The 26,708-nt window shown below is 32.7% G+C and overlaps 2 protein-coding genes across 3 annotated transcripts; one reads left to right on the forward strand and one right to left on the reverse strand.

Annotated features, from left to right (window-relative positions):
• The first annotated feature begins 3,115 nt into the window (after positions 1-3,115).
• LOC143074551 (metalloproteinase inhibitor 2-like) lies at positions 3,116-10,230 on the forward strand. Its single transcript, XM_076249949.1, has 5 exons — positions 3,116-3,233; positions 6,782-6,891; positions 8,600-8,702; positions 9,268-9,416; positions 10,093-10,230. Exons 1-5 carry the CDS (start codon positions 3,116-3,118, stop codon positions 10,228-10,230), a joined length of 618 nt encoding a protein of 205 aa, XP_076106064.1.
• A 9,621-nt stretch (positions 10,231-19,851) lies between these two features.
• Positions 19,852-26,053, reverse strand: LOC143075905 (uncharacterized). Of its 2 annotated transcripts, XM_076251485.1 has the most exons (4): positions 25,903-26,053; positions 24,269-24,403; positions 20,457-20,694; positions 19,852-20,034 (listed from the first exon to the last, which is right to left on the reverse strand). In XM_076251485.1, the coding sequence occupies exons 2-4, from the start codon at positions 24,356-24,358 to the stop codon at positions 19,991-19,993; spliced, it is 372 nt and encodes a 123-aa protein (XP_076107600.1). In that variant the 5' UTR covers positions 24,359-24,403; positions 25,903-26,053; the 3' UTR covers positions 19,852-19,990. The 2 variants fall into 2 exon arrangements, with proteins under 2 accessions (XP_076107600.1, XP_076107599.1); XM_076251484.1 differs by lacking the exon at positions 25,903-26,053 and having other exon boundaries at positions 24,269-24,338.
• Positions 26,054-26,708: the final 655 nt, after the last annotated feature.

Here is a 26,708-nt window from a genome sequence, read left to right on the forward strand (position 1 = left end):
GTGTTGTGTCGTTGTTCTCCTCTTATTTTTAATGCGTTTCCCTCAGTTTTAGTTTGTTACCCCGATTTTGTTTTTTGTCCATGGATTTATGACTTTGAACAGCGGTACACTACTGTTGCCTTTATTTACAGATATGGAAAAACAAAAATATTCTTATGTCTATCTAAAAAAAGTTATTTCATTTTACCGTATTTCATTTTTGAATATTTTAATATTGACTAGACTAGATATTGACTGTACATTGTACCAAGTGGTCTATATACTAGACGTTCAAATGTCTTAATAAATAGCACTTCACATACCATGCATATGGCGTTCATGATTGAGGCAAAAGTATTATCACTCGATGTCATCCATATTTTCACCGGATCTGCATCTGTATTAGTTGATCCCGAAAGAAAAAAACAAATGTTTAACAAAGTGTAACAACACCTTCCACAAACACACACAAGATACACATACGCAAAAACACAAAAACCTACATAACACATTTTAAATTTTCTTAATAAGATTATAAACATGAGAAAAAGACATATCAACTCTCCATAATGATAGAATTAACCAGAGTAATCTTACATTGATCACAGCGACGGGCTCACAAACACATTGTATTCGTAACCTAGTACGTTAACTAACATTCAAACAATATTCCGCTTAAGATGAATGTTACTTTAATCAAATATAAGGACTTTGTAAGCTAAATCTTCTAATTCTATTTGATATTATGATTTTTCACGACAAATGATAAACATGCTACTATAAAACGGATATTAAGAAAATGTTTATACATCTATTATTAGACGAACTAAGATTAATATCATGCGGTTAATATATCATACACTATAATAACATGATTGCATCATATACTATATTCGTTTTATGGGATATTTTACAAAATTCAGTTGCGTCTGGCATACTTACAGTTTTTTAGAATATCAATCAACTAAATTGTTCGACATATATGCTGCCAATCAAAAAGTGTAACATTGTTTGACAGAAAATGAAGTAGTATATTGTCAATCCATAGCTTCTCTATGAGTAATCTCAGGTACTTTATATAGCCTTTGTTTATCACCACAGATTTATGAATTCAGAACATCGCAATGGTATCATATCGTTGCCTTTATTAACAACCAGTCATAATTAACGGTTGTAATTCGTACATTTGATCATAAGCATACAAATCCTGCAATGTTTCTTAAAAACAATGGCAGAATTGTGGTAACGACAATTGGAACATATACTCATCTGCAATATGTCATTACATGTATGTAAAAAAACAAATAAAACATAACGATCAACCAACTGTCGATTGTATCCATACAATTTTTCTATTCATAACTTCAACTTAACAAGTTTTGATATTCTGTTTTAACGCTACTTTGTTTCGTAGCGGCCATTTTTCATTGGTGGATGAAGCCAGGATGCCCGAAGAAAAACCATTCACATTCGCAGGAAAACTGACACTCCTAGTCAATTAAGATTGAAGTCGAGTGCACCCGTACGGACAGCGTTCTAATTCACAACGGTTACCGTAGTGTTGATTGACTATTGGTTAAATAAGTTAATACTTTGACCTTGAATCTAGTAAATATAACTTAGTAAGAAAAGGATGGCGAGGTGGGTCTCTCGTAAAACTCATTCCCAAGTAATACTTTTTCAAAATATTAGCATTCATTTGCAAGTTCAAAACATCATACTAATTTATTCAAGATATAGGTTAAATTGTCATTCAAGTCTCATTTTCCCCTTTATCTTTAAGTTTTCTGGGCAATCTAATCATTATCTTTGACCCCAAAAAAGACATCAACAACATTTTTTGTATACCTATGAAGACAAATAAAATATTTTTTAGTCTAGATTACTAGTTCAACAATAATCATAAAATATTTCGTATTTTTTTTATTATTATTTTTTTTTTTTGGGGGGGGGGGGGGGGGGGCATTTATGCACTTTAATATTGGTGTGAAACTAATATAAAACTCTCCACAAGAGACGAAAATGACGCAAAAAACAACTATAGATTACCTTACAGCCATTAACAATGAGAAAGCCTTTATCGCATAATCAGCTATATATTAAAGGCCCCGATATGACAAATTAAAAACAATTCAAACGAGAAATTAATTGCATAGTTGACGTACAAAGAAATGAACAAAACAAGTATGTAACACAGTGTAGCAGGAACAATTCTGCTGGAAAGAAGATGCAGATCACAGCTTGTTATTGTTCGTGAGCTAATTTAAACGGAGACTGTTGAATGCTAAACGTAAAAGCGGTATCTAAATATAAAAGTAATTGAAAACAAAAAAAAAACCATTGTAATCAACATATTATTTAATCAACAAGTACATCTTTTATCATGTAGACCAAAAGTAGAGAAATAGAGCTTTCAAAAATTACTTAAATATTTACCCGTATTAAGTAGGCATGTGACATATAAGCTAAAGTTAATATTTATTTCATCTACAACAACTTAGTTAGTCATTGACATGTATTGAATTGGCATGTGTCTAAATGTATTTTTTTTTCTAAAAACCAAGAAAAACGAAAAAGTTTGATTTGAATGAAAAATCAAGAATCACATTATCAGTATAAAATTATGATGGCAAATTTCATTGTCAGAAATATCCTACAGAAAATAATAAATGCACAACTCTGTATGGGGAAAACAGTAATTATGTCAAAGCCAAAGTGCATATACCTTTATTTAATAAACAATCCTATTAATATTGCTCCTGCATGAACACAGCTTATACCATTGAATTTGATATTTTATTATTCTATATGTTACATTGCAATATGATTAAGTGGTATAGGGTTCGTAAAGGGTTGTATCCGCAAAACGTGTCTGTCATTAATGCATGCTTGCTCGTTCTGTATGGCCAAATGTCACATAAGTATTGCATCGTGCAAGTGAAGCATATACGTGCAGCGTCTATTTGTAAAAAAAATCACATTTATATGACATGTTATCCTTTACAAGTAACCCCATCTACTACCCCGTGATATCCATTGGCAAAGGTATTTGCAATCTACATATTAAAAGACGTAAGGATTCAGTTTTCCTTATGCTATATTTTGAATCAGTTGGAAAAAAATACAAGCAGTTAGAATGGTTACGAAGATATTGCCAATTATTATTATTCTAGTATGGATGACAAATAGTGTACACAGTTGTTCGTGTCGTGGTTATCGTCACCCGCAAAATGAATTCTGCTCTGCTGATTATGGTAAGTTTTAGAATTACCTATACATTAAGGGTCATGACTTAATTGTTTCCGTAATAATCCGAATTTGGAATTTGTCTTTGGTATTTTAGTTAACACAGTGTGCATGTTCTTAAAACCTTTGCAATTAGTGAGTGCGACAAAAAAGAAATTTCAATTAAATTTCTATTTTCAATAGGTTGATTCAAAATCCAGTTGACCTCTACATGTTAGTATGTTTAAAGTTTCATAGAAAGGCGTAAAAGAATAATGAATCTTGGTGTATGCGTGTAATCGACGATGGAATTTTAACGACCTTGACTGGCAATTCAGCCCTTACACGGTCGGAAATCCGTTTAATCGAAAAGATGGAGGAGACACGTAACATTTTAATTAAAAAAATACTATACCGGTTTTTTTTCTAATTTGCAACGCTGAGCCGAGACTATAAACAGATATATACTCAAAACGTTGCCATTGTTTGTTGTATGTGAGTGAAAAAGAAATGCTGTCGCCAGACTTAAAGGTGCTCAATTATTCACGTCTTCCCGACTATCATGTCTATTGCAACCAGCGATTCAGTATAACTTTTGATCGTTAAGGTTTTGATCTAATTTGGACCACTTTATCCGAGAAGAGTACCAAAAAAAAACACCGTCATGTGTCCGTGGTTTCTAACGAAAACCTACAAAAACAGTTCGAAACTATATCTGTGAAAAACCGCCTACGCGCCAGATATCTTTTGATAAAGTACTGAGATGTCGTTTGTCATCTCAATGTCACAGTAAGGCCTTCAACATAGAACAAACATTAACCAAGCTAAATGTTTAAGACGGCACCTAGAACCTGCTATACTTTAACAAAATATGTTGAATACACTTTGTAAATATGTTTGGTTTAGCGATGAATCAAAATACATTTTTTAGTGACGAAATTTTTGTACAAATGTTACAATGAACTGCGTCCTTATGGTCATTGGGGAAATTTTAGCTCAGGAAGTATGATTATGCATCACCCAAGACCTTAAACACCGCTTGATTTATAAATGAGCATGTTTTGTCCGTAATTGACTTTCATAGTGACTCTTTCCACTCCCGGTCACACTCAGTGTGTGTTACTGTTTAATTACTTTCTAGCCAACGATAACGGAACAGTGTCCGCCTGCCGCCTAATTCAAATTATCTAAAATCCGAATAGTTATCAAAGGTACCAGGATTATAATTTAACACGTCAGACGCGCGTTTCGTCTACATAAGACTCATCAGAGACGCTCAGATCAAAATAGTTATAAAGCCAAACAAATAAAAAGTTTCAGAGCATTGAGGACCAAAAATTCCAAAAAGTTGTGCCAAATACATCTAAGGTAATCTATTCCTGGGATAAGAAAATCATTAGTTTTTCAAAAAAATCAAACTTTTGTAGCAGTAATTTTATTAAAACTACCATATAATTGATATTCATGTCAACACTGAAGTGCTGACTACTGGGCTGGTGATACCCTCGGGGCGCAACGTCCAATGGCATCGACACAGTGGTGTAAATAGTTATCAAAGGCACCAGGATTATAATTTGATACGCAAGGTTGTAAAGAAGCAAAAAAGCAGATATCGACTGAGTGGTTGTTAAGAAGAAACAAAAGTTTTCACATAGTTATTCAAACTAAGTCGACAACATTATTGACAATGTCATGGCAAAGAAATGATGAAAAGACAACCCCGATTACTCCGAACAAAACATTGAAAACTAAAGACTGAACAACCAACACGAGCCACACTGAAAACAATAGTCAATATAAAAGAGGCGCGAAAGATACAAGAAGAAGATTTACACTCATAGATCGAGAATAAACCGACAACATCATTGCTAAAAAAGAAAAAGACAAACAGAACAAAATAATAGTACACACTGCACAACTTAGTAAACTAAAGACTTAGCAGGACGAACCCCCCCAAAAAAACTAAAGGTGATCAAAGGTGCTCCGGAAAGGTAAGCAGACCCTCTTCCACATGTTTCACCCGTAATGTGCTCCGTAAAGGTGGGATTATTGAAAAAGTGTAGTACTGAAGGCAAATCCTGTTATAGTTCATCCGAGATTTAAAAATTCATTGTTGAATGCTGAATGGTTACCTTAATTTGTTAAATTAAATGTATTTGGTATGGCACGCCGTTTTTATATTTATTCAAATTTGAAGATATCTTATTTATTTAACAAGATATCTTTTAATAGTATTAAGATATCTTTAATTTTTATAAGATATCTTATTTATTTTGATTGTAAATAAGATATCTCTATTAGTTTATAAGATATCTCTATTAGTGTATAAGATATCTCTATAAGTTAATAAGATATCTCTATTAATTAATAAGATATCTTATAAAGTATATAAGATATCTTACTTCTATTTAAAGATATCTTTTAAATACATACTTTATAAGATATCTTATTAATTAATAGAGATATCTTATACACTAATAGAGATATCTTATTAACTTATGGAGATATCTTATATATTAAATAAGATATCTTTAAAACCAATTAAATAAGATATCTCTATAAGTTAATAAGATATCTCTAAAAGTTTATAAGATATATCTATTAGTTTATAAGATATCTCTATAAGTTAATAAGATATCTCTATAAGTTAAAAAGATATCTCTAAATGTTTATAAGATATCTCTATTAGTTTATAAGATATCTCTATAAGTTAATAAGATATCTCTATTAATTAATCAGATATCTTATAAAGTATATAAGATATCTTACTTCTTTATAAAGATATCTTTTAAATACATACTTTATAAGATGTCTTATTAATTAATAGTGATATCTTATAAACTAATAGAGATATCTTATTAACTTATGGAGATATCTTATATATTAAATAAGATATCTTTAAAACCAATGTAATAAGATATCTCTATAAGTTAATAAGATATCTCTAAAAGTGTATAAGATATCTCTATTAGTTTATAAGATATCTCTATAAGTAAATAAGATATCTCTATTAACTAATATTATATCTTATAAAGTATCTACGATATCTTACTTCTTTATAAAGATATCTTTTAAATACATACTTTATAAGATATCTTATTAATTAATATAGATATCTTATAAACTAATAGCGATATCTTATTAATTAATAGAGATATCTTATAAACTAATAGAGATATTTTATTAACTTATGGAGATATCTTATTAAGTAAGATATCTTATATATTTAATAAGATATCTTCATAAACATTTTAAAAAGATATCTTCATAAACATTTTAATAAGATATCTTCATAAACATTTTAATAAGATAACTTATTTAAAATATAAGATATCTTATTTAATAAATCAGATATCTCAATTAATATATAAGATATCTCATTTTGTTATTAAGATATCTCAATTAGTTTATAAGATATCTTTTTTCACTAAATAAGAATAAATATAATAACGGCGTGCCATAAGTTGGTCTCTGGTTGCGTTTTTATTTATATCATTATGTTGATATGATGTATTGCTTTACAAATGTATAGTTTTACAAAAGCACTATAGTGTCAACATATCGTTTGTCTTTTCAGTATTATATGGCAAAGTTACCAAGGAAACGTTAATACCAGGTCCACCCGATGATGTAGACAATAATTTAGCCACTTGGGAATATACATTTAAAATTATTTTCAAAATGAAGGTACGAAGCAGTATCTAAATCGATCAAAACATGCACACTCATTGCATTTCGAAATAGAAGTAAAAATATTCGCTCTGTATTCTCGAAAACGTTTTGAGATATGGCATGTGCATACACCAAGAGCTACTTCTGTATATTGATTATTGTTTTTTGTGGGATAAAAATTGGATACGTTAAAAGACAATTAAGTTAGTTTCGCGTTCGTCATAAATAATGAATTACTATTCAACTGTATTTTAGCTTTTAAATTGCTTAGCGAGAACTGCTAATTAAAGGATCAACAAACTGACAATATTATGGTAAAAAAAAAAACAGATACCAATAGAGAAAAAAAAAGATACAAAACACAACACAGAAAACTAAAGACTGAACAACAAGAACATAATCCAAAAAAAAAATACATTAGGATTTGAACCATATTACTATATCACCTTTTTATACACCAACAACATGAATATTTGGTCACAGTTTTAGCAACGGCAGTACCCCTACCGGATGAAAAAATTGTGTAAGGAATTAATTTTTTTCTCTCAATACTAACACTTTGAGATGCTGATAGGTTAACTATCGGGCTCTCAAATTCGCGAAATCGTCTTGACTTAAAAAAAAATGAATACGCTATTTAAGACATACACATCTAAATTACAAATAATATGAGACGATTTGCATAATAAATTATATAACATATTTAGTGTTAAAAGTTCTTTTTAAAGAACTGATTCCCGATTTCTATAGCACTTTTAAAGATAATGTATTTCAATAACACGAATTAGATTACTTTGTTGGATACGAGCAAGGCAAGCTATAGTTTGCCTCTTTTCATGACGTGAATCGTGAAACATCATTTGATTTAGAACTGAATACAAAATATTGGATAATTAATAAATTACAAAAATGTTTAATAAATTAAGAAAATTATTCGCACTATTTGTAGAAATAAAAATAAATATGGCGTATCAATACTCAATTTTACAATACCAGCTTATTAATAAATATATTTGCAACATCTAGGTTTACATAATGTGTAATACAATATAGTTTTAGATACAAGGACATTTGAGCATAATAAGCATGCCGATTGCAATGCATATTCATAAACAGATCATGCATGCTAATGTATTGTCAGATACCATAAGGTAGTGTGGTCTTCGATGAGGTGAATCGTATGAGTATGGTTCCTGTCGATTGGAAGTAAAGTACTGAACGTAATTTTTGAAAAGCTATCAATATATAATAATAGCATATTGTTTTTACGTATAATTAGGCGATAAACGTTATTAAATCAATTGACTAAAAAGGAGTTTAAATAGAATTTTAGAAATAATATTTTTTTCTCAAATTGGTCATAATATCGTATATAACCATGATAACATTGTAAATTCATTAGAAATAAAACGAAAGACAACTCATCAAAGATTCAAGGTTTTTAATATTTTACGTCAATAGTTTTTTTTTCGCCTAAAGAAAATCAACAGTGACTCGAGAATCGTACAAGTTGAAAACTAACTAATTTCAAAATTGTAGAGCACAGAGTACCAACACATGTCAAAAGATTTACCAAATACCCCAATGTGAACAGGTTGTAAGGTTCAATTTAGCATGCATAAAGCATTTGAAAAACTGACTTGTAAATTTACGCTCTATAAATGTAAGGCATTTTCACTATAAAAATACTCTGTCCTTTCATATACAAAATATTCAAACACAGGGAGTGACACAAGGAGTTGGTCAAGATGTTGTTATAGAGACAAGAGGAAATGGTGCTCTCTGTGGAGTACGCTTTGATGTCGGCCAATTTTATATTTTAATGGGTAAACCTACTTTATCTAACTTAATTGTAAGCTGACCATTTTACGACATTTATTAGTTAATATCTCTTTAGCAACGTTTGCCTTTTGAAATGATCTAAAGTTGACAATTACTGATATTGAACACAATTGGAAAGTTTAATCAATCTTTAGTTAAGGAGTTAGACCTAGGTTAAGGGAAATAACTCTTAAAATCGTCATTACGTTTTTTGTCAACCATTTTTATAAATATATTTCAAGCTTTTAGGATACATAGATTATTTTCAATCCGTTTCAGGTAAATACTTGAAATTCATTGATGAAACTTGGCTTTTACAAACGCATATCTGATTTGAAGAGTTATCTCCCTAAACCAAGGTCTACCCCCTTAAATTTACTTTTAACTCCTTTGGTGTAATAACAAAATACCAACTTTACAATATTTAAAAGAAAAGTTGAATAGATAACTATATCAAGGAGAGATTGTAAAAGAATTCCTTAAAGGGTATGCCGTTCCTTTTGATAACAAAATGAATATTTTAATATATAAAAAAAATCAGCAAAATGATTTAATATTTTCTTTTAAAAGGAGGAAAAAAACCTGATGGAACGAAAACAATATATCTGTGTAATTTTAGGAGTACACTCGGTACTCTATCTCCATTTCAAACGTTTTATCTGTTTACAAGACGTTCTGATTCGTACAATTTCAACTGTAGAAGAAGATGCGTAAGTAACGTAATGTTAATTGATTTTACACATGTTTGTCTTTGTTATTTGTTTATTGATCGTCTAATATTCTGATTCTTATAAAAAAAGAAGATGCGTCACGATTGCCAAAGAGACAATATATAATAGACCAAACAACACAGAAGTTAACAACTATATGTCACTATACACCCTTCAACAATGACCAAAGTCAATACCGCATTGTCAGCTATAAAAGTCCCCGAAATGAAAAATGTGAAACAGTTCAAACAAAAAACGGCCAAATAAAAAAAAGACCGAAAATCATATAGTTACATAACTCAGCAACAAACGGCAATTTTCTATTAGCAAAGGATTAGTGTCCAACGGATTATTTTGTCATCGTCAGAGTGATTTCCATTACGACAAACAATACATTTAACAATAGAATAAATTAGACACAAAAAAGTCAAAGAAATATAAAGGTAAGATAAACGGATTAACAAATTGTCACTTTAGCACTTAAAATATATTGTCTCAATTTAATTTATTTCTAATCGCAAATAGTCCAAATCTTCCTTGTTATATATGTGTTTGAGTTTCAAGAACACTGCTTAAAACCAAACCACCTTTTCAAGAGTCTTTGAGACTATTTAAACCATTTTTACAACTGGTTTGTAGTGATATCAGAAAGAACAACAGTAAACCATATACTTTTAATTTTCAGAAAATTGGTCCAAAATCAATAGGCTGTAAATATCAATCGGAAAATCCAAATGATAAGACTACTAGATGTCTTGCTCAGAACGCACTTTGCAAAAGAGAAAGAAGACGATGTCGCTGGGTTAATAATGAAACATGTTAGCTAGCTATTTTCATTAACCCACTGGACCTCAATGGGGTATTGACTACGAATGGAAATTATTGAGCAGACTTTTTGATTGCAATGTAAACTATTTTCATTAAAAGTTGTTACCTGTTTCAGACTATGTTATGTATGTAGTTGTGATCCGTTTTGGAATTATAAGTTAAGACATTAAACTTGAATATTTATTTCTATAATTATATGGCAATCAATTGTATTATAAAAATAATCAACGTGTGGTTGTCCATGTTGTCGGTGATCTTAAAAGATAATTTCATGAGTGTAAGGGTCATCACCTTTGTCAACTCACTGGATGAATCAAAATATTTTCACAGGTGTTAATGGAATAGACAATTTAGTGAAATGTGGGAGGCACTCGAATGGGATTTTGTTTAACATAAAATGCAATAATTTTAATCATTAGAGAAACATATGCTGACATAGTTACTCGTGGATTATCGGATTCCTCCAATGTTCATAGTCAAATTTTACGTTTTAAAGTACTCGCCGTGGATCGGACTTTGAAATTTATAATTTAACAATCTCGATAAATCCGATAATCCACTGGTATCAAAGTACGAATATGTATATAACAAAGACCACTAATGATTTTTGTAGTCAACTTATTTAAGTTATTGATACATTTTAAAAGTTTTAGTCTCTAGTTTAAACGAAAGAGTTCTGTCAAAATCCAGTAGACCTCTACATGTTAGCATGTTTAAAATTTCATAGAAAGGCGTAAAAGAATAACGAATATTGGTGTATGCGTGTAATCGACGATGGAAATTTTTCTTATACACAATACGAAAATTTCTACATTTTAAAATTTAAACAATCGAATTGATTTTATCTACATGCATTGGTAAAACCGTATTATGTTGAAAATTCGAAGAAATATATTATCAAACTAAAACCTTCTTTATCATAACTAACCAAGGATGTATGCACGGGTTTTTTTTTGGCTGATATTGAACGATTTTATTTCCTGATGTCTCTTCGTTGTAAGAGGATTACGTCTTTTAAAATGCACTGTGCTATGTGTCTTTGTTGTTATTATGGGAATGTATACATATTGTTTCAGTCTGTGATTTTTCACACACTTTTCCGTTTGAATCGTTCTGACAAGTTAGGTCCTTTTCATCTTAATTTTATAGTTTCATCTTTTGTGGTACAGTCACCCCGCTGTCAAATATTATTTGGAAGGTTTGAATCTAGCAAATTAGTTCACCTCCTCCACATTCTCTATAGCAACAAATGTATTTACTGTTCTAAGCAAATAGCCTGTAAGTAATGGGTTATCTTGTACGTTTGTTTCAGCGTCAATTGTTGCCTTGTATAACTTGCTATTCGATATTCAGCGGAGACTCAGTGTAAAAGACAGTACTTTGACCTATAATGGTTTACTTTAACGAATTGTGACTTGGATGGAGAGTTATTTCATTGGCACTCATACCACATCTTCCTCTTTATATTTCTAACTGTTTATCATATTATTAAGGTCTTTCCTTTTACAAAAGGGAAAGACCTTACTGTATTTCTTCTGTTTATTAATATTATTCTTCCGCCAAACTTTGACAAATTTATCCTTGTTAACCGTAAGGCGTGTCGCTTTCATGTTCACAATTTGTATCTGTCTCATGAATACCTATCCTGAATTCACCCTGTTAGTCGAAATATTTTGTCGGTACGGAGTAATCCCTCCGAAACCCAAAAACCTTGTTATCGTTCCAAAACCGTCACCATAATAGGTAGAAATAAAACGAAGGGTGAAATTTGTTCAGGACCAGACCCTGGTTCTTCGTTACATTTGGATCGAAAAGATTCAACGACTCATTGGTAGGGTTATGCCCCTATCAAAATTAACCGGTGTCGCTTGGCCACCAAAACTCAGAAACCGTAATTCGTAGACACCTAGGATCTTCATCATTCATCATCAATTCATGTATCTTTGAAAAATACCTTTAAAGGATTTTCAGTGTGTTTTAAACATTTTCAGTGTGTTTTAAAGCTTCTTAAGGTTGACATTGACCTTTGACCTTACAACTTTTTAGTCGATATCTCAAAAACAATTGTACTTACAGAAATAGTAAATAGTGAAAAACGTTGAGGTGGATTAGGCGCAACTTTTGACATTTGACCGAAGAGATTTGACTTTTAATATATGACCAAAGGTCCTAGACCCATGGGGTCTTCAGCAATGACATTGGGAACTAGTGACCTTGACAAAGGTCAAAAAGGTCAAAGGTCAAGGTAATGTCCCATGTTAAGTTTGTTGTGTGTAAGAACTTTTCAATACATTCTACGTCTTTTGGAACATGTATTTTACATTACAAAAGGAAAGACCTCTCAATTGTTCAAGAACAATTGACATTTTAATTTTGTTTTTCATTGCTTTGAACATGTATCAGACTATTAGTCCTATTATCATTTATTTAAGAAATAGTTTGTACAACCCATCATTTCTTTCAAATGTTCACATGGACTGGATCGAATAGTATGCAATCGCTAGACTTTGTTATATTTATGGAAGCGCATATGGTACACCCCTTGTAAAGTTATTTTGTTGCTTATTGTTCGGAATTATTAGTTATGTTGTGTGTTATAAGCTGGAATCTAAACATCATGAGGAGTCATATTGTTGGGATAATGAGGAAATAATTGCATGTCGACTTGCTACTATAAATGTAATGACATAGTAATAAGAAGTCGACATGATGAATTCAACTTGGTAATTGATTAAGTCGACAACTTGTTTATTTGAAGATGAGGTAGAACCACGTGACTACTTTGGAAATACATAGGTCTATTTTTAAATCGATTTCCATATTTCGTTCGTTTAATGTGCTTCCATTGTGTGAGTTATTTTTTTATGAAAGGGGGAGACATCCTTTTTTCATCTCAGTACTGAGACGTCTGCATCTAACTGCGAGGGTTCAATTCTGCAACATAATGTATTGCACACTCTGTATAAACCGTCATTACTGTCTGACCAAAAGACTTCAGGAGTCATTCTTTTGTAAAATAACGTCTCGTCACTGTTCTCTAACAATTTATATAAAGTACCATGACCTTATACATGTAGATTCGTATAATTCGTCTACTTCACAAATAACAAGATGGACTTCAGTTACATATTCTAAGTTTTGAAGGTTTATATCATTAAATTTTGTAATTTTAAAAGAGTGACACTAATATTGGAACCGACGTCTATTGAATACTTAATTATAAAAGCAGTATTTATAAGCCGGGTTAAGCTAAAAATAAAAACGAAAAAAAAAACAGAGTGGCAGAGCATAATATCACACAGCAAACCAGCATTTAATTGTATCATACTTTAACAACAAAGCGTTAAAAGAAACAACAATACAAAAAGACGAGTACAATAAAAATATTTTAGGGATACACAAAATAAGGTCTTACACCGCAGTCACACTAGGCCACGATCGCACTACGTTCTGAAAAATAAGAAATGTTTGACGACCGTAGTGCGATCGTGCAGATCACAGAAAGGTCATAGTACGGTCGTGGTGAGGTCTTCATGCTCGTGATGAGCGTGGCCAACATTGAACATGTTCAAAACAATCGTGGTGCGGTAGTGGCGAAATAAGGTCGTAGTAGAAGCGTTGTGAGAGCGCAGCAAGGTCCTGGAAAGATCTCAAAGGTCACTGTACCATCGTATACGTAGCGACAGCGTAGCGAAAGCGCGATTCTAATCGGGGAGACTGCGCTACGATCTCAAAGCGACCTAACTATGACCATTACGTTCTTACTGCGACAAAAACACGCTTCCACTACGACTATACCATGCTTTAACACGCTGTTAAAGACCATAGTACGATTTCAGTACGCCCATGCCGTCCTCATCACGTTGTTCTTACGACCCGACTACGTTCATACTACGATCATCATGCCCATGCATTGTCACAGTCATATCAAATTTATAAAAGCTCTCCAGCTTTTGTTTGTCTGTATGTAAATTGGACCTCTTGTCGCTCTCCAACGACCCAACCATTCTTGACTCATCTGTGTCATCCATACTATCGTTCACTTAAGCATCGTCATTTGATCTTGATGGAGCAGCAATAAGTTGTGATTCAGGTTTGATTGGTCGGTCCGACATATATATCTTCTGGATCATAATTTGTTTCTATCAGATCTCCCTCCGCCTCTACCTCTACCCGTACTCTTACGTAGATTTTGGTTGCATGACTGCTTTATTTCCGAGAAACTCTACGTATCAAAATAGAAGGAATGATACAGTATTTATATGGAACACGATGTTGACGAAATTGCTGGAAGCGAAGTAAGTTCGCGGTATGAACGTGGTATGATCGTAGTATGGTCGTAGTAAGATCGTGCTATAATCGCAGAAGCGAGGAAAGATCGTGTTGCAATCGGATAAATTGTGGTATGGTCGTAGTGAGGACGTGATGAGCGTAAAAAGATCGTGATAATCGTAGTGAGGTCGCAGAATAAGCGTGGTGAGAACGTGGTATAATCGTAGCGGGATCGTTGTAGAAGCGTAATGAGGACGTAGTAGCAACGTGATTGAAACGATATTTTACATTTTATTGCCGCTCATACTGCAACTCATCACGATCAGAATTTATTTTAGATCGCGGTGAGCGTGGTGCGATCGTGGTCTAGTGGGACTTATACCGCAGTCCCACTAGGCCACGATCGCACTACGATCTGTGAAAAAAATGCAAATTTTGATGATCGTAGTACGATCGTGTAGATCGCAGTAAGGTCTATCACGGTCGTGGTGAGGTCTTCAAGATCGTGATGAGCGTGGCCAACTTTGAACATGTTCAAAACCATCGTGATGCGGTCATGGCGAAATCAGGTCGTAGTAGAAGCGTAGTGAGAGCGCACTAAGATCGTAGTAAGATCGCAAAGGTCGCTGTACCATCGTATCGAGAGCGTAGCGAAAGCGTGATTCTATTCACAGAGACTGCGCTACGATCTCACAGCGACGTTATTACGACCTAACTACGACCATCACGTTCTCACCGCGACCCAACTACGCTTCTACTACGACTATACCACACTGTTCACGACCATAGTACGATTCTAGCACGCCCTTGTCGTCCTCATCATCACGCTCTTCTTACGACCTGACTACGTTCATTCTACGACCATCATTCTCATTGTCATTTTCAAATAAAATATATTAAATCTCTCTAGGTTTTGTTTGTCTGTATGTAATTCGGAATTCTTGTCCATTTTCTCTAACGGCTCAACCATGCTTCTCGTTTTTATATAGATTAGATCGTTGGTTTTTTGTTTGAATGGTTTTACACTAGAAAATTTTGGGGCCCTTTATAGTTTGCTTTTCAGTGTGAGCCAAGGCTCCGTGTGGAAGGCCGTACCTTGGCCTATAATGGTTTACTTTTATAAATTGTTACTTGGGTGGAGAGTTGTCTCATTGTCACTCATACCACATCTTCCTATATCTATTGACACATATGTGTCATCTCTGCTATCGTTCACTAAAATATCGTCATTTGAGCTTTATGGACCAGCAATATGTTGTAATTTAGGTTGGATTGGTCGGTCCGATATCTCTGCTTGATCAGGATTCGTAACTATCAGAGCTCCCTCTGCCTCTACATCAACCCCTACCACCACGCCCACGTGTTCTAGTAAATTTTGGTGGCATGACTGTATTGTTTCCAAGAAATCTACGTATTAATCAGAAATAGAAGGAATGGAACTGTATTGATATGGAACACGATGTTGACGTTATTGCTGAGAACGTAGTTAGATCGCGATATGAACTTAGTATAATCGTGGTAAGATCGTGCTGTAATCGCAGTAGAAGCGTGGTAAGATCGTGTTGCAATCGGATAACTCGTGGTATGGTCGTAGTGAGAACGTGATGAGCGTAGAAAGATCTTGATAAGCGTAATGAGGTCGCAGAATAAGCGCGGTAAGAACGTGGTATAATCGTAGCGGGATCGTGGTAGAAGCCTAATGAGAACGTAGAAGCATCGTGAAAGCAACGAAAATTTACATTTTCATGCCGCTCATACCGCGACCACACTACGATCTGAATTTATTTTATATCGCGGTGAGCGTGGTGCGATCGTGGTCTAGTGGGACTGGGGATTAAGGCTTTAAAAGAAGAAAAAAAAATGTCAAGGAGAAAACCATATTAAGTATTTGGTCCATATAGGTATTTTTTTCATCATATATATCAGAAACGCTTCAATAATACAATAAACTTTATGTAACAAAAAAAATGACGGTTACATGTACATTAAAATGTAATAATTTTATAATTCAAAGGCTACAAGAAAATTAAATATTGATGCCATAGTTAGTTTTCATAGATATTTGCATTCCTGCATGTAAGCTTAGGACGATATTTACTTCCACAAGGTACCATCGCATTTTTTGCATTTGCACGTCTTGGTTGTGCACCATCCTTTTCAGTTACACCTTTTGTGTTCTACTGAACAGCTGTATTTCTTAGCAGCTGTGTGCAGTGACTGATACCGAGGTCTTTGGTTATACCTATGTGTTAGCGGTGTTTTTAAAAAGCTCTAGATCTCAAATATCGTAACATGACTGCAGTACACCATATTCATAAGACAACTAAAATAAACTATCATGGTGTTTGCCGGTGACTTATTCTAGAAAATGTTAGAAGTTATCTTTCAAAGTCACATATCGCCATTTACTCATTATAGTAGCAAATCGGTAAAGACAAACGTTATAAGTGATAAGTGAGTAAAATAAATTGTGTGAAACCCCTTAGGGTGTTTATTTAGCAATATGAAGACATAATGAATAAAAAAAATCACTGAACACAGCAATATAAAAGGTGGGATTATTGAAAAACAATTTGTAAGAGAGAAGGAAGAAATTGAATTTGCAATCCTCTAAACATGACTCTCAATGGTTATTTGTATGAATGTGTATATTTAGCTATACTACTATTAAGCTACAACAAGGCTTAACTATTTTTTTGTAAGAATAAGCTTTACAAAATATATTGCCACAATATTGCCCAGTATTAACCATTTCAGGGAGTATTGCCAAGCCCGGGAATTCCCGGGGTTTTGCCATCCGGGTTTTCCCGCCTGAGTATTAATACTTTGCAAACCCTGTGTATGATGTTTCTTTTTTAAGTTGAGATATTCTCACTTATGTGGGTACGAAGTGAGATTCTCTTTCCGAAATTCTCTTTCCGAAATTTAGCAAACCCCGAAAATCCCTTTCAGATGCGGCTCCACCCGATAACAGATCCACACACTCAGACAATTATTGACGGTCCGACTTGACTTTGAAAATTTAGTTCGGTGTATAATTAAATAACTCCAAAGTTTTAACACCTTTATTTTACAACCATTCTATGGTCCTCTGCTTTTTCAAACCAGCACATTTTATTATGTCCAATATCACTGCACAGATAATATTTTATTTACATAGTATAGAGATATATACCCAGCTATGACACGAAGCTAACTATACGACAAAAGTTTAAATGAATCAATCAATTAATTAGAAGAAAATAAAATAGAACCATCAAATATTATTATGGTGTCTAGATTTAAAACAGAATTCTTCTTTTTTTCTAATGTGCACGGTGATATACTAATTTGCATTCCGTATTATCGATCTATTTTCCTTTGGATTTTTTCGTCCATTCTTCTCTTGGTTCTTATTATTCTTGGCACTATTTATAAATTCACGAAAGGCAATGACAGTACACGGCACTGCACACATATAGCTGACACTTAATATATATGATGGGGTACCGTTTTTATATCCCAAGCTTATCTTAATATCTAGGAAAGCGTGCCACTTTCATAATGCAGTTTGGGCAGGACGGGGTAAAAACGTTTGAGATTTACTCCGTCCTCAACAATTTAAATAATTAAAACGGAACCTGAGAAGCTGGAACGTAGTCGAAGGACAAAAAAGATACACGCAAACAATTGCATGTACAACAGGAAAGCAAATAGTTCAGGTCTCGTTAGAAGTTTTTTTGTAACTCATTCGCCTCAATTTTAAGCAAATTTATGATTTTTTATTTGTTTAAGTCGTACATGTACATGTAGGTCGTTTTAGATGAGCTGCAGAGTCCTAATTAAGGTGGCAAGTCAGATTATGTCGGGAGTTTCTTACATTGAAGACCCATTGGTGACCTTCGGCTATTGTCTGCTCTATGGTCGGGTTGTTGTAACCTCGACACATTCCTTTATTTCCTTTCTATGTGCGTATGATTACACTTGAACAAAATTCCAATTTGATCTGTAACTTGTTTTGAAAAACTGAGTGTATACCAATTATCAAATCAACAAGTCTAAATTGAAAAAAACAATTCAAACCTCTGATTGCGTTGGATAAAAACTGCGTGTGCATACACAACAAATTCTTGGTAGAGGGGTCTAAATAATGGACGTCAAGTTGGTTACCTATTCCCTATTCCCTATTCGACAATACAGCACAAAGTACATTTTCAAAACCAAATTGAAAGGTTAAATTTTAACAAAACGTATTTGACTAGTAGGCGAGCCGACTGCCATTGGCTATTGCCAAATAAACGGAACACCGGGTACTAGATGAAAAAAAAATGGATCTTATTATCTTTGTGTATTAACAAATAGATAACAAAAAACTTGTAGAAAAAATGGTGAAAACACAAAAATGTGGTGCAAACATTTGTAAACAATATCCGAATTATGACACTTAATGTCCTTTAGTGATGTTAGTAATATAAACGGGATTTGGAAAGCCATATCATTTACCTCAACTTAGGATGGACTCTTGAATTTTTACTCAACTAATTAGGAAGGAGAAAAAGTCCTCAACTTAGAAAGGAGAAAAAGTCGAAATAGGATGAAAAAATCATATAATTAAATGTATAACCCAAAAGCAAACATAATACAAGCCCAAACTATATAAACAAGTCTAAATTGAAAACAATGACGAAAAAAGGTGAGGAAAACTGATTATTCTTAGTCAAAGGACCATTACTTTAGACAAAATGTGAAGACCGGAACAAAATTTAAACTTGATCTGCAACTAATGTAATGATAATTTTTTATGACTACATACCAATCATCTAATCAATATATTTAAGCATGATGAATAAAAAGTGTGGAAAACTGATTATTTGAGTAAATTTCAAGGACCATAACTCTGGACAAAATCATTAGACTGGAACAAAATTTTAATTAATCTGCAACTTGTCATGATTTAAAACTATGTACCACATATCAAATCAATATCTTAAAGCACGAATAAAACAGATGCGGAGAACTGATTAGCCGGACTGACAGATAGACAGACACAGACGGACGAACGAACGGAAGGCAAACCTTAAGTCTTATTCAACTTCGTCTGTAGGGGACTAAAAAGATATCCAACCACTAAATTCATACTCAAGCTGTTGTCTGGCATAAGGAAACCAAATGGCGTAGCAAGATGACGACCACATGAACATCGCCATACTATTATACGGCCGTATATTTTTGCGGTAGTATAAAAAGTCTATGAAAATTAATTTAAGGCAATCTATAGTTGTGAACTTGTTTGTCATTTGGTCTCGTGAAAAAAATGTCTTATTAGCAAGCATACCTTTATATAATAATGTAACTAAAAAAAAAATTATACATAGGAATCTTTTATTAATATGAAGTTACAGAAGGAAACATTCTTTAAAGATTTTAAGACAACGTAATTATCAGTTTGGTTATTATTGAAGTTGTACAGTTTCAGTCTTCACATGTTGATACATTTTATCGTTCTATTTTCCCATTCCCATTCCCATTCTCATAAGTCCAGCATATTCTGAAGAAGAAAAAAAGTAATTTCATAAAACACACAAGATAATATAATGCACGTATAACTGTACATAACTGGAAAATGATAGCTTGGCGTTAAAGACATTTGATTATCACTTTAAGTCTTACAAAAATCAGCCAAAATTAGTACATTGTTCAAAATGTGAATTCATGCGTAATATGAAATATGCTATCTAGTTTAATGCAATTATATGTTCTAAACCATCCATAAAACAATAAACCAAATATATATTGTTAAGCCTGGAAGCCACTTAAAAAAATTGCAGGCCTCATAAAAAAAGCATGTTTACTGTAGGAATGAAAAATAGTAGAAGTTATAATAGCTTAAGGTAATAGTAGTAGACGTATAATTATTCTCTAAGACTTGACAAAACATATCTTTACTCGTCAGTTAAAATGCATACATACCATTTAATTCAATAGTACCATTTTCATTGAGGTCATATGTGGGATTCCCAAACACCATATTGAAACCTCGTCTTGTTGTCTGATCAATAGTTAATCCAGTGGTTTTCTTTACAAATTGTATCAATTCATCCACTGTAATATGCCCATCGTGGTTTTTGTCTGTCATGTTAAATGCCATCCTTACCGAATCCTCCATGCTTGGTTTAAAAGACCTTTTACTGCGATTCTGATGCATCATCTGAAATAGATTATTATATGTATTTTACCCTTCTGGAACAGATCAACCTCAAATTTTGGTGGGGTTCAAGTTAATCAGTCTTTAGTTTTCTACGTTGTGTTTGTGTACTATTTTTTTCTGTTGGTCTTTTTCTTTTTTAGCTATGATGTTGTCAGTTTTTTTTTTTCTATTAAGAGCTTGAAATTTCCTTTGGTACCTTTCGCTTTTCGTATACATTTGCTTAAGATTATAAGAAATAAGTATAGATTATAACATGTCCCGAGACTCCCATATGGGCCTCGAGGCTTTAGCCGAGGGCTTATATGGGTCGAAGGATGATACCAGGGCATATGGAAAAGACATGATATAATCTATTTCTCACATATTTAAGTTCTGTAGAAAAGAGGGAAAAATCAATTATAACAATTTAATGAATCGTAACAGGAACATCTTAAACATTTGATTATAACGGGGCTTTCTTTTGTGTGTCTTAGAACTATGTCATTAATTCGGATCTACGTGTCCGGGATCGTAATCCATGTTGCCCGTTACATAGGGAACTAGTTATTGTAAAGTTTCTCCGTAAGCTCACTTAGTACTGTCTATATAACGAAGTCCATTTAATGTTCACATGTTTAATCATATATATATAATCTTTATATAACAGTACATGTATAATAAATATTCTTAATCATAATTTCCAATTAACGTTCGTACATACAACTTGGTACTTCAAGCTACTACTCTCATATCTCTGACCAATACATAAAGTTTCTCACAAGATCCAGCTATAAACATGTTCTTAATTTATGTAAGGCATTGATTAATGGTCTTAGATTATTTGGATAAACTATTGCAGTTCAACTGTGCAACTAATGTATCGTATAAAGTGTCACATTAAACAAGATGAAAGATCATTAAACTGATTAAGAACTGACCATCAAATCTTAGATGTAAATGACCACGCCACATCACTCCCCGCTAAACAAAATTCGTTTTCACTCGAATTAAAAAAAATCATACCAAAAATATTACACAAAGTAAAAAGATAAGGGGAGGAAATGTGAACATTAAAAAATAAACTTTTTCTTTTACTAAAACTACTTAAAAAAATCTAAACTAATAATAATGGAAAAAAAATAATGATAATTGCTATACCATGTAATTTATCAATTTACGTCGTGAATAGTTGTGGAAAACTTGCAAAAAGATTACTCTAAAAATCTAAATTTAACAATTATCCTTTCAACTTCAAACTCTTGATATTTATAACTACAAAAGAGGCACTAAACAAAAATCATAAAAATATATAACACAAGTTTGACAATTATAAATCTATTCAAATACATTATGGTAAGGTCTTTCCGGAATTTTGACCGTTAATCCAAGCGTAAACGAAATGATAAAATAATTAAAAGCATCAATTAAAATCAACTAATCATTATCTCTGGGCAATCCAATTCAGAAAATCAGCATCTCATTAGCTGCAATTTTCACTTCTATGTGACCGTATCACCATAGAACTACCAACACTGTAAATTATCTTCACATGGACACTCCCATGAACCTCCAACTAGTATAAGCAACCCTTCTCGGTTAACTTAACTACACCCAATACGCCCACTCTCGTAATAAAAAGAGATTAAAAATTAGCTTAATCAAACATGTGTAATACAAAATAAAATGCAAAAAAAAATATACAATAAAATACTAAACCTAGGCATACTACATTCTGAATGGATAAAAACATTTATGAAAACTTAAAGTTATTTACAAACATGAAAATATTGTCCACATGACTTCTTCGGTTTGAACGTGCGGAGCCACTTCTTCGAATCTTTCATCAGGAACTTGTCATTTATAACGGTTCTTTGCCGGTTTCGGATCGACGGATATCATACGCCAGTCCACTCTGTTATTTACATTGTACATATATACATTGTTACCAACACAAAAGTTTCGATATACACGTTACTGCTAGTCTGTTGTAACATCTCAGAGTCATCTAAGGTTTCTATTCATCAAAAATTCTCACAGGCGTTCTTCTAATGATCTTCAAAGTTCGAGGATAATGCGTTTCCATAAAACCAAGGAAACAAAATGACTGACACAAAAGTTTCACAAATATTTACAGCAAGTCACTTACATTAATATGTATACAAAGTCATCCTAACTCAATTCTCCGTGGCATACATTTCTCACTTCAGTTATCCTATAGTTTCTCTTGAACGGAAGCCCAAACTGCTTCTGTTTTCGGCACACGCCATAACACATGATAACTTTGTAATTCGTCCAGATTTCAGACACATCATAACTCCGGTTACTGACATATTGACCACGGGTACCTCCACCAGATATAACGGGGCTTTCTTTTGTGTGTCTTAGAACTATGTCATTAATTCGGATCTACGTGTCCGGGATCGTAATCCATGTTGCCCGTTACATAGGGAACTAGTTATTGTAAAGTTTCTCCGTAAGCTCACTTAGTACTGTCTATATAACGAAGTCCATTTAATGTTCACATGTTTAATCATATATATATAATCTTTATATAACAGTACATGTATAATAAATATTCTTAATCATAATTTCCAATTAACGTTCGTACATACAACTTGGTACTTCAAGCTACTACTCTCATATCTCTGACCAATACATAAAGTTTCTCACAAGATCCAGCTATAAACATGTTCTTAATTTATGTAAGGCATTGATTAATGGTCTTAGATTATTTGGATAAACTATTGCAGTTCAACTGTGCAACTAATGTATCGTATAAAGTGTCACATTAAACAAGATGAAAGATCATTAAACTGATTAAGAACTGACCATCAAATCTTAGATGTAAATGACCACGCCACATGATCACAAAAGTGTCGTTAAGGATGCAATGACGTTCCGTCACCTGGAACCAGGGCACAATAACCAATAACCTCTTGTTTTGCCCTGGGCAATTTTGAGGTTATTACATATTATGCAATAACTGACGTATTCGTAACAAATATGTGATAAACCGTGTTTAAATCGCTACAATAAAAGGCAATAGGTTCTCCGTTCATCGGACTATATTTGAAATATGTCATAAATTTTCTTTGAGGATGAGAGCAAATTCCTATCATACTAGGAGCTTACGAAAGCTATTTAAACATCAAAAGAGAACACATTCATTGATAAGCAATGCGCTACAGAACACATTGTCACTACCAATTACATAATCAACTACATTTTAGAAAGAAAAGAAAACAAATGACAGCATTTAAATTGCAACACATATTCTAATGGAATAAAAAAACATAGTTGAAATTAATATCCGGTTTTAAAAATGCAATTCATCAAAATAAAGAAAATTTCAATATTTACACGATCATGATCTTGTGCGTATTAATTTTCTTATGAGGTTTATGTTACATTTTCGTATTTACTCTTTACAAAATCTGCGTTAAAAATGTAAAAGATTTTTCTCAACTATTACCTATTCATTTTGCTATTCTATCTAGATCTGTTTAAAAGAATAATATTTTGTATATACATCATAATAACACAAAGAGCAAAATGACTTTGAGAATACTCATAACCAAGACAGATATTTGCCTACCTTTACTGACTGCACTATGAGGTTTGGTACTAAATCATCAGCCAAAACCATTCCAATCAGCACAATACAGGCTGTCAGTGTAAGTTTCATTTTGATTGTCGCTTACGAAGTTTCAAATAAAGTTAATATATTCGACTGAAATAAAGATATTCATGTAAATATAAAAAAAAAAGAAGATGCGTTATGATTGCAAATCCACAAGAGACCAAAATGACACAGAAATTAAAATGTCTTTCAACAATGAGCAGCAATGCGTATCGATGCGTATTCAGTATACATGTACAATGTGCTTGAAATCGCTTTTTACATTTTCTCAAATAATGCTGGTCACATGATTTTGAATAAGTATATACTACATGTATCCCGAAAAAAAAACTGCTGCTATTTTCTCTTCAGGTGTTTTACTTGTGGTTTTGAAAACTGCCAAAATGTTATATTTTGCTTGAATGTTTTATGAATAACATAAACGGTACCAATTTTCTGCACAAGATGTGCATTTCAACCATAAATGTCTCGCCAGTGACGATCGAGCCGAAAATAATTGAAAATTCCAAGCGTTTTAAAACAAACGACGAGCTTATAAATCAAAATGGACAAAAATATAGCGAAAATCGGTCGAGGAATCATTCTTTGCATGGGAGAGATACATTCCTTAATTTCAAATCATTTGTAAAATTTTGTAACCACAAATTCGTCCGCTATTTACGAAGTCATAGCTAAGACATGCCGATGGAAAAGGTCACTTTTTAAAGCTTGTAAATTTGTGATTAGGTCTGGAAAACTATATAAACTATAAAAATATATGATAAGGTGAATAATAGCGAAAATCGTTCTAGGAATCAGAGCTTTTCATGGCGGAGATATATTCTTTACTTTCAAATAATTTTTAACATATTCGTCTGGTAGCATGTGTTTCACTGTGTTAATACAATTTGAAATATAAAAAAAAAATATGTAATGAATTATTTTATTGAACTAAACATACGGTACGTATAACCTCGGGAGCCACTTCCTATGTACAAGATGATAGCCAAGACATGCCACATAAGTCACTTTTTAAAGCTTTAAAATTTGTGAATAGGTCGGGAAAACTATCAGTAATATTATGTTAATGTCAATAAAGTTCCTATAACGTCTTCGTCTGTCATCTTTGTTGGTGTTTCCTGTTGTGTTTTTAGTATCAACTATTTTGATTTCTTTTAATAATTTTGTATTCCACACTTACATTACACAACACAAAAACAAAGAAATATGGGAAAAAGGTGACATTTTTGTGGACGCAATATAAGAAAGGTATAGATTACCAAAATCTAAATTATATGAAATTAAAAATGATTGCATCCCTATCAATTAAGTGTTGAACCCCCCCCCCCCCCCCCTCCAACTCTTCCATCGAGGATATAACAATTGTATATGGATCCTTTCTCATACTATTATATTATTTATATAATGAGGCGGCACTTTGTTTTGGTACAACTCCTTTTTGCTTTAATAAAATAAAATTAAATGAAAATAAGAGAATTCTAACATTGAATATTTGAACAATTTTTACATTGGCTTTTATATCCTTTTATATAGATTATTGTATACTTGTTATATAATAATATATACTTAAAATATGTAATAATTCTTACCTTGTTCGTCTCTGAAGCTGTTATTACCAGTGTAAAAACTACCGAAATTCCCTTCAATTTATACCATCTCTCTTGTTGGAATTCCATAACCATTAAAAATAAAGATTACAAGTCTAAACTTTATTCTGTCATCACTTTTCACTTGGGATTTCCTATCTCATTTCCTGCTGCATCAGTATTTTGAAGTACTTTGGGGTCATGGTATACGTTTAATAATTAGTTTACAGTTACTGTAGTAAGATTATTTTTACACGTTACAGAATAAATCTATAAATAGAATGATGATCATTGACCTACATTGCCTTTGAATTTTTACTGTCACGTTTTACAAAAAGCGTATAGATGAACCTAATTATAACTGTTTAGTTGTAGTAATAATTTAATACAACTTGCCTTTATGTATGTATCACAGTATGTGCCTCGGTATGTGCCTGTCCCAAGTCAAGAGCCTGAAATTCAGTTGTTGTCGTTTTTCGTTCAACAATAGTATATATAAACAAGTGTGGACACAAATAAGTGTAGATAGTATGTTTGGATGCTTGATAGTTTTTTCTGACATAAATAGGTTTCTGGTTTTCTCCTATAGGGTATCTATGTTCAACTGTACACGAGGTGCACATGCAGTGACAACAAAACTGTACCAAACACTAAAATAGCAGTGTCTTTTAATTCATGTTCAAGACTGTCATGGAGGAGACATAATTTAAATCATCGCCTACCGCTCATAGATTTGATAGTGTTTCCTGACATAAAGAGGTATTTAGTTTCTTCCTAAAGGGTTCTCTGTTTAACTGTGGTGCACCGTG

The sequence above is a fragment of the Mytilus galloprovincialis genome, chromosome 5 (assembly GCF_965363235.1).
Source record: "Mytilus galloprovincialis chromosome 5, xbMytGall1.hap1.1, whole genome shotgun sequence".
Taxonomy (NCBI): Eukaryota; Metazoa; Mollusca; class Bivalvia; order Mytilida; family Mytilidae; genus Mytilus; species Mytilus galloprovincialis.

Bases quoted from the DNA above. Each gene is read 5' to 3' on its own strand.
- LOC143075905 (XM_076251485.1), bottom strand. From the start codon at position 24,358: ATGAAACTTACACTGACAGCCTGTATTGTGCTGATTGGAATGGTTTTG. The intron at 20,695-24,268 runs GTAGGCAAATAT...AATCTATTTCAG, and splicing joins TCATAGTGCAGTCAGTAAAG to ATGATGCATCAGAATCGCAG. The intron at 20,035-20,456 runs GTATGTATGCAT...TTTCTTCTTCAG, and splicing joins TGGTACTATTGAATTAAATG to AATATGCTGGACTTATGAGA.
- LOC143074551 (XM_076249949.1), top strand. From the start codon at position 3,116: ATGGTTACGAAGATATTGCCAATTATTATTATTCTAGTATGGATGACA. The intron at 6,892-8,599 runs GTACGAAGCAGT...ATTCAAACACAG, and splicing joins AAATTATTTTCAAAATGAAG to GGAGTGACACAAGGAGTTGG. The intron at 8,703-9,267 runs GTAAACCTACTT...TTCTTTTAAAAG, and splicing joins CCAATTTTATATTTTAATGG to GAGGAAAAAAACCTGATGGA.